The sequence below is a fragment of the Oratosquilla oratoria genome, chromosome 4 (genome assembly GCF_046742065.1).
Source record: "Oratosquilla oratoria isolate Oo_2021 chromosome 4, ASM4674206v1, whole genome shotgun sequence".
Classification (NCBI taxonomy): domain Eukaryota; kingdom Metazoa; phylum Arthropoda; class Malacostraca; order Stomatopoda; family Squillidae; genus Oratosquilla; species Oratosquilla oratoria.
The window spans coordinates 452,033-461,813 of NC_134780.1; the positions used below are offsets into that span (position 1 = coordinate 452,033).

The window sequence follows — 9,781 nt, forward strand, 5'->3', positions numbered from 1 at the left end:
TAATCTGCTATCTCATCCTTAGATGCAATCTTTTCCATTCTCTCTCTCTTCCTCCCTCCCTTCCTTCCTCTTTCTTTCTCTGTCTCTCCCTCTTTTTCTCTCTATTTATTTGTATTCACACACACACACACACACACACACACACACACACACACACACACACACACACACACACACGTATATACTCATATGTATATAATATATATATATATATATATATATATATATATATATATATATATATATATATATATATATATGCATGAGAAATCACATAAACTCGTGATTCAAAATATGAGGAAAAACCACCAAGGAAAAATATGAGGAAAAACCATCAAGGAAAAAGATAAACTGATGACCAAACGCTTTCCTCTATTCAGACATCCTCAGCGTACATGTGCCCTAAGGATGTCTGAATAGACGACAGCGCTTGGTCATCAGTTTATCTTTTTCCTTGGTGGTTTTTCCGCTTATATATATATATATATATATATATATATATATATATATATATATATATATATATATATATTCATATACATACAAACACATATATACACATAATTGAAGTGAATCGCCAGTGACGGCGCATCTCATTACAATTTCCGACAGCTGCCTCTAGGCTCGGACCGAGGCCTCGCTTGACGCCAGCCCAATGCTTTACCGACCGAGCTACAAGAGTTTAAAAAATCTCCATCTAGGAGTTAATCTAACTTCCAAAGATTTTAGGTAGACTGTTAATAGTCGTCATTACCTTTCACAGAGATCCGAGCTAAACACGTGGTTGTTAAGCTGGTAAGAAACCTTGATGGGCTTTCTTCGTTGTAAATACCTGATGTGAGTCGCCAATGACGGAGCATATCATTACAAATAATTTCCGACAGTCACCTCGGGCCTTGAACTCAGGCCTCACTTGACGCCGGGCCAATACTTTACCGACTGAGCTATAGGACCTTCAAAAGTCTCCAACTTGAAGTTGATCTAAGTCCCGAAGATTCTAGGTAAACTGCTGACTGTAGCCCTTACCTAACTTTTACAGACCCGAGCTCAACACGTAGACAGTGGTAAAGCTGGTACGAAAACTTGATGAGCTTCCGTCGTTGTAAATACCTGAAGTGAATCGCAAGTGACAACGCATGTCGTCACAAATAATTTCCGACAGTCGCCTCTGGGTTCGAACTGAGGTCTTGCTTGACACCAATGCTTTACCGACTGAGCTGGAGGAGCTAAATATATATATATATATATATATATATATATATATATATATATATACACGCACACACACACACGCACACACACACACACGCACACACACACACACACACACACACACACACACACACACACACAAATATATATATATATATATATATATATTTGTAATGATATGCGGCTTCACTGGCTATTCACTTTAGGTATTTACAACGACGAAATCCTATCAAAGTTTCGTATCAGCTTCGCCACTGTCTATGCGCTGAGCTCGGGTCTCTGTGAAAGTTAGATAAGGACGGTAGTTAGCAGTCTACCTAGAATATTCGGGAGTTAGATCAACACCAAGTTGTAAACTTTTGAACCTCCTGTAGCTCAGTCGGTAAAGCATTGACCACAGTTGGTATTTCTCTCGGATTAAACCTTCGTTCTCTTTCAGGGTTCCCCAGTTTTGATCGTTAGAACGTCTCGAGTTCCGCCGTACTTTTGGGAACACATTAGGTGAACTTTGGAAAATGGATGGTTGGTGTATATGGACATGACGCGCTGAGTATTGCGCATGTACCAGCGTGCATTCGTGTATATGTGCGAGTGTGTGTGTGTGTGTGTGTGTGTGTGTGTGTGTGTGTGTGTGTGTGTGTGTGTGTGTGTGTGTGTGTATGTGTGTGTTTGTTTGTGTGTGTGTGTGTGTATTGGTGTATAAGTGTGTGTACAGTATGTATATATGTGGGTTTCTATTGCACAATTAATATCTGATGTACAGTACAATTTATAAATTGTGAAGTGCGTCTGTGTTTGTGAAGTGTCTTTGTGCTTGCGTGTGTATGATGAGTCAACTTTACAGTTAAATACATTTTTGTTGAGGCACGGTTAGAAATCTATGAATCTATTCTATAGTGTAAAAACCTTTATTCCCTGGCAATCAGTTTAATTTAGAATATGTTTTGAACAAAAAACTACAAGCGCAACATATTTCTTCCGGGTGTATAATTTTAGTTATCAATAACCTTAGACGAGTATGTTGGTATTTCAATTTTACGTATATTCTATTTGAGGCGTTTGAGAATTCTTATATAGATTAGATAACACTACAGATAGACATGGAATATAAATACATCACTGTTTATTAACGTTAAAATCTAGCCTCTCTTCTCTATAACTTATCTTTTAATATACTTTTTTGGGTTTCTGTAAAAAACATTAAAAATTGATTAAAATAATGTGTGAATCGAACTTACAACTGGAAATTCGAAGACGTTACAGGCTCTCTCCAAAGGTCACGTGATCATGTATCTATTCTGTACACATTTGCACAATACACATTTATCTCTTCTTTTCTCTTTACAGACTCACTGCTGTTCCGTTTCTTTACTTCCTATGATTATATTTTTTTCTTCCATTCGATTTTTTCTTTTATTCTCATTTTCTAAGTCCACACCGTTTGCACCTCGACTCCTTTTTTCCGTTTTCCTTTTAACTTCTTTTGTTTCTCGTCACTTTTCTCTCACAGTAGAGTTGTCAAGCTTCACGAAAAGTTTCATTGCTTTGCCCGTCCTTTGTGCAAGCACCATTGAGTGCTGGATTTGTAGACGTATAAAAAAAGAATAAAAAAAAGAGCTAATTGGATGAAGGCAAAAAGGAACAGAGTGGAAGATGGCGAAAGGAGAATGAAATTGGAAGGATGAGGAAGAAGAAAGGAAGATATAAAGGAGGAAAAAGGAAGGAAGAAGGAAGATGGAGGAAGGAAGAAGGAGGAAGGAGAAAAGAGGAAAAGGGGACAGAGAAGGAGGAAAGGGGAATGAGAGAGGAGGAAGTTGGGAAGAAGACAGAGTAGGGTGGAAGGGGGAAGGAGAAAGGAGGTAAAACGAGAAAAGAGAAAGAGGTAGGAAGAAGAAGAGGAACAAGAGGAGGTGGGTGTAGAGGGGGGGGGGTGGAGAAGATATTATGGCTTTGGTCACCAAGCATGATTCGTGAGTCATATACACTCTTACTGCTTCTCACTTTTTTTTTTTACTTCTTTTCTGTGTCCATTTAGTTCTCAGTTTTACTTTAGGTTGGAGAAAGCTTTAGATGTGAAATATTAATTCTTTGGTCTATTCCTCTGGAAGCGTGGAACTATTGTGCCTTGGGAATTAATATCTTAATTGCCCCTTTGAAGATACGCTTTCACTTTAATATTTAAGACAAGTGTTTCTTTTTTACAAGCCTGAGGATGGGCATATATGCACATGCAAATACTGCAAATATTTATGTTTAAGGGCATAAAGTGCCAGCACATTCAAGTACAAAGAAATCACGTGCTGAGTAACATTGTCTTCAACAAGAGAAGCAATACGTCACAGCAAAATGAGAAAGAAATGAACATGAACATTTTCATCTCTCATTTTGTGCATAAATATGAGAAAAAAATCAATCATAACATTCTAAAACCACACAACACCATATTAGCACCAAATGTCTTCATATAATTATATATAATTTCACTATAATACACCTACATATAAACGAAATTCAAGAGCATACGAAGATGATCATATACTGTATATATTTATATAGACACACACACACACACACACACACACACACATATATATATATATATTATATACATATATATGTATATGTATATGTATATATGTATAAGTATATGTATATGTATAATATGTATATGTATATGTATATGTATAATATGTATATGTATATGTATGTATATGTATATGCATATGTACATTTTATATACCAAGGGCTTAATTCCTCTTACAAAGGAGACATCCAAGTAGGAGCGCGCACACACTCCCACCTAGTCCACTCCATCCACCACCCATTGTTTCATTCTCGTCATAACTCCACGTGGATGAAGGGTCATCCATGTCTCCACTCCACTGCCCGGGATAGAAGCAATGCAGCAAGGCACAGCACATCCACAGCAGGGCCGATTTAGTTATACAAAGACCTTTCTTCCTCGTTCCCTCATGAAGAAAAATAGAGAAAACGGGGAGAATATCCTTCAGGCTGCGTCAGAATATCATCCTTTCACAACCATTTTCTACTCACAACTATCCCCTCTTGCTCAACCCAACCTTTCACCTTGTTCAACTATCTCATCCTTGTTCGTCACGTCTAGTTCATTCCATCCACTTCTGATTATCCACATAATTCTTGTTAATATTTCTTTACTCATTCTTTCCATATGCCGAAACCATTTTTTTTTTCATGAGCCTTATCTGCCAGTTCCTGTTCCACCCCTCATCTCCTCCTCACCTCCTCATTTATCACTCTATCCAACCTTGTAACCACCACCATATTTGTCAGGCACTTCATCTCAAACCCATTTAAACGTCTCCTTCCTACCACGTTTAGATTCCAAGACTCTGCCCTATACAGTGTTAGCCCTATCTGCCAACTCCTGTTCCACCCCTAATCTCCTCCTCACCTCCTCATTTATCACTCTATCCAACCTACCACCACCATATTTCTGAGGCACGTCATCTCAAACACATTTAAACTTCTCGCTCCTACCACGTTTAGATTCCAAGCCTCTGCACTATACAATGTTGTATGCACAATCACCCCTTCATATAATTTTTTCTATACATTCATTCTTGGGTGCATATTTCTCATGACATTTTTTCCATCCCTTAACCCATTCAACTCATGTCAGCCCGTACATCCGAATATCATCTGATGCGGCTTGACCGCGCGAGGACTGACGTCATATTTTTCTGGTGTTTGATCAAACATTTTGGTGTTTTATGATTTTTTTTTTTTTTTTTATTTGACCAAATGACAAGAATCTTGTCATCAGAGTTTAAAGGGTTAAGACAGTTACCCGGTTCCCTCACTCCTCACCCCTCTTCTGTGTCTCTCACGCACACAAACACACATACGAACAGACACAAACAAGCAAACAAACGAACAAAATCACACACACACACATGATTCTCTTGGGTTCGTGGTGATGGTAATGTTTCTCAGTGTAATCGAAGCTCTAATGCCTTTAGCGGGCTCGACCTCGGAACTGACTCGTCACAAGCCCTCGACCGTAACAACGACGCTAACCAGCTGCATGTGTGTTTCCGTGAGTGCGTGCGCGTGTGTATTTATATATACCGGTACATATTCTATTACAAGATTTTGCATGGCTGAAGTTGTGCACATGTGATTCTGTTTCTTTGTCTCCACTCATAAATTTTTGCATTATGCCCTCAGATTCTTGATCTGGAATCTACTTTCATCCATTTTGTTCCATAAATCAACACATCTATGTGGACAGGGGTACTTTCTATCGTCTTTCAAGCAAATATGTCTTTTCCAGTCATTTGCTAAGACCTCGTGTCGATCTTTCGTTCCATACCAGCAAATCCTGTTATTTTGACATCCATCCCAATTTTTTTTTTTTTTTTTTTTTTTTTTTTTTTGTCAACTTACAAATTTTTATTTAACCATTTATTTTTAAGTACGCCTCTTCCGCTTAACTTTGGTTCATACTTTTTCATCTCTATGTTTAAAATTTTCATGAAAATATCGCATATCCTGTTATTTTGACATTCATCCCAATTTTTTTTTTTTTTTTGTCAATGCATATCTTTTATTGAACCACAAGCCCACCGGCTTCGCCGGCCCTGCTCCGCAGGGGGCTTTTGCGCTTCGCGCAAGCTAGGGCTTCGCCCCTGTTTTAACCTTCTTAGGAAAAGGCGGAGAAGTAACATAACCCCCTGAAGAGTGCCCCTCTTCTTTGTCTTCTTCGGATTCACGGCTTCTCTTCGGGAAGCCATCGGAGCTACTTTCGTCATCGCTAGAGCGGTTTAAAGCCACCATCACAGCCTCGATCTCCTTCTTCAGCTTTTCCTCCAGCTTTTCTATTTTCGAGAACAGTCGGGCGCTAACATATTCCGCCATTCCTCCTCTGAGATTTTGTGTATGTCTTCCGGGATGTTGTTTGTCCTGTCGGACTCGTCCACTTCCTCGGGAATGCGGGTAGCCGCAACTAAAGACGCTTTTGTGGGCCCCTTTTCCTCCTCTTCTCCCTCTAAATAATCCTCGAACAACTCTCTGTACACCACGTTAACAGCAGGCCGGGGGGCAACACTTTTTCCAGCCCTTCGCCAGCCCGTATAGTACACCAAAGAGTCCCAGTTCGTTACTCTAGAACAGGCTACATACAGTTGACCGTGCGCGAAGCAATGTACAGAATCCAGCAGTAACCCACAGCGATCAAAAGTCTGTCCCTGGCTCTTGTTGATCGTCATAGCGTAACTCAACTTTATCGGGAACTGCTTTCGCCTGAAGGGCACGGGAGTGTCCTGCGACTCCAGAGCAATTCGCGGGATCAATACCTGTTCACCCCGATAAGCACCCCCTAAGATTTTCTTGATCGTCATAGCGTAACTCAACTTTATCGGGAACTGCTTTCGCCTGAAGGGCACGGGAGTGTCCTGCGACTCCAGAGCAATTCGCGGGATCAATACCTGTTCACCCCGATAAGCACCCCCTAAGATTTTCCCCACCACAATGTGTTTCTTGAGGTTAGTGACCATCACACGTGTTCCGTTGCATATCATAGGAGGACAGATGTTCCTCATCACCATCACGATACAGCCGATCTTCAGCCTCAGATCGTGCAACGGCACAGACGGGCTGGTCATGGAGTTGAACACTGAAAACCTGGATATCCGTTTCCTGATCCAACGGCGTGTCCGCGCTGTAGTACACGACCTCCTTTTCCTGGTTGAGATCGTAGATCATCTTGTTCACAGAGTCGACGTCGTCGTTGGTCGGCGAGACTATCGACCGCTTTTCGAAGTAGGAAAGGTTCAAGTGGTTCGCTCCGAAGTCGTCGTAAACTTTGTAGACCAACTCCTCTCTCGAAGTCGCTCGCACACCGAAACCCCTTCCGAAGTAGATCTCGCCGCTTTCGCGAGACCCGATCGTCAACAGCTGCTTCGCGAACTTGCTGTTCTTGACGTCGTCCTTTTTGAGACGGACGTTCTCCGTAAGCTGCATCTTCGCGAGCCCTTCCCACATGTAGCTCGATTTGATGCAGTGGGCTAGTTCCTGCTCCTTCCCTCCGTTTCTTATCACCGGCAAGATCTGACGAAAGTCTCCTGCGCACACAAACACTTTGCCCCCCATGAATTCGTCGTTGTCCATGATGTCTCTAAGAGTGATATCCACAGCAGTCAGCATGTTCTTGTTCGCCATTACGACTTCGTCCCAGACGATCAGCTCGGTCTGTTGTAGGAGCTTCGCCAATTCCGTGTTCTTCTTGACGGAGCACGCTTTAGTTTCGTCAAACTCCATTAACGGGATCTTGAACATGTTGTGGGCCGTGCGGCCCCCGGAGAGGGGTGTCCCGCTTTTCGTAGTGTGCGCGACCGAAACGGGAAACGAATCAAAAACGGGTCAAGGTTTAAAAATTATATTATTGATTCATTTTCAAGTACGCTTCTTCCGCTCAACTTTGGTTCATACTTTTTCATCACTATGTTTAAAATCTTTCATGAAAATATCGCCTTTTTGGACCACCTTCGTCTGTGATATTTCTTCTCTCAGTTCTACTTTGTTCACCTTGGTGCTTCTTTTCACCGTCATCGGCGCTTCTTTCCTGTTCCTCATATTACACTTCCCCTCGTCCGCCAGAACATCAATATTTCCAACTTCGTTTTGGCAAAGCACATAATGCCAGATCCTTTCTCCTTTAGAAAGTATTTTATTTTTTCATTTCGCTGATATCAGTCCGTCTATATTTGTATAAATTATATCAAGTCCATATACTTCTTTCTCTTCTTTTCTTTCTCTGATTTTTTTTAGGAACCATACCCTAAATCTTTGATCTCTCTCTCTCCTATAAAACATTAATTTCTCTTGTTCGTTGATTATTTCGTTTTCTTTTTAGCTTCTCTATCTATCCTTTAGCTTTCTCCCTTTCCTCCTTTGTTTCATCCCTGCTTATGCAAACATTCTTGAAATTGTCTCAATTTATTAGTCACCATATCTTTGTCTAAATTTGGGGAGTGTGCACGATGTATGTGGTTAAGGAGTTTTTGTTCATTGTGTAGACATGTATACATTCGCATCCCCTAAAGATTTTTCATCCAAGACTTACCTGTCCTCTTCTCCGCAACTTTCATTGTGAGTTAAGGAGTTTTTGTTCATTGTGTAGACATGTATACATTCTCATCCCCTAAAGATTCTTCATCCAAGACTTACCTGTCCTCTTCTCCGCAACTTTCATTGTGAGTTAAGGAGTTTTTGTTCATTGTGTAGACATGTATACATGTTCATCCCCTAAAGATTTTTCATCCAAGACTTACCTGTCCTCTTCTCCGCAACTTTCATTGTGACTGTCTCAAGCGTGGTCGACGCGCTGCGGCCTTTGGCGTTCGCAGCGTAAGTTACCATAAGGAAGGCGAGGCCAGGCTGCAGCGACGTCAGGATGTAAAGGGGTTCGAGTGAGGAGATGTTCCTATGAAGGACTCGTTTGTTGTTTTCTTCGTATCCGTACACCTGCAAGAAAAGTAGTGAGATTTTTTTAATCGTAAACTAAAAGTAGGTGAGGTTTATCTTAAACTCAAATGTACTGTCGTGAATGATGGAACACGTGCATATACTTTCATGTTAGGTTCCTGTTTCAAGTTGATCTTTTTTTATCCTCCAGATAGGAAAGAAGAAAGTGAGTATCAGTTCCAATAGGAAAGAAAGGAAAATTAACAGATGTTTTAGTGAAGAAGGGAATAGGATTATAGTGACAATGTACATTATATCCATATATTTTTTCAATAGAATTTATGTACATAAAGTGCCAGCACATTCAAGTACAAAAAATCACATGCCGATTAACATTGTCTTCAACAAGAGAGGCAATACGTCACAGCAACATAAGAAAGAAATGAACATGAACACTCTCATCTCTCATTTTGTGCATAAACATGAGAAAAAAGAAATAAATCAAAACATTCTAAAACCACACAACACCAAATTACCCCCAAATGTCTTCATATAATTATAAATAATTTCACTATAATACACCTACGTATAAACGAAATTCAAGAGCATACGAAGATGATCATATATTGTACACATCTATATAGATACACACACACACACACACACACACACACACACACACACACACACACACACACACACACACACACACACACACACACACACGCACACACACACGCACACACGCACACACACACACACACACACACATATATATTTATATATATATATATATATATATATTTACATATATATATATATATATATATATATATATACATACAGAATACCTTTTACCCTTGACATTATATTTCCCTCATTTCAAGGGATTCTCGATGCTCGTCCTCGCTGAGTCCTTTTACCAGAACCTCCTCCTGACGTCATTTGTCCCATATTACCCCCGAGCTCTCGACGTTGCTAGAAAGGCCTGGCTCTCAAGCACGCTAACTGTCGTTGCTAACAATCGTCTTGTACAGCGCCCTTGTTAACTACAACGGCCTAACACCTTCCATAATCATCGTCTTCACCGTCTTCCATTACCTGGGTCTGATTATACGTGGCT

General features: G+C 40.4%; 1 protein-coding gene across 1 annotated transcript; it reads right to left on the bottom strand.

Annotated features, from left to right (window-relative positions):
* Nucleotides 1-6,738: 6,738 nt before the first annotated feature.
* Nucleotides 6,739-7,530, bottom strand: LOC143024260 (ATP-dependent DNA helicase Pif1-like). The gene has a single exon (XM_076183045.1). It carries the CDS (start codon nt 7,528-7,530, stop codon nt 6,739-6,741), a length of 792 nt encoding a protein of 263 aa, XP_076039160.1.
* Between the last annotated feature and the right edge of the window lie 2,251 nt (nt 7,531-9,781).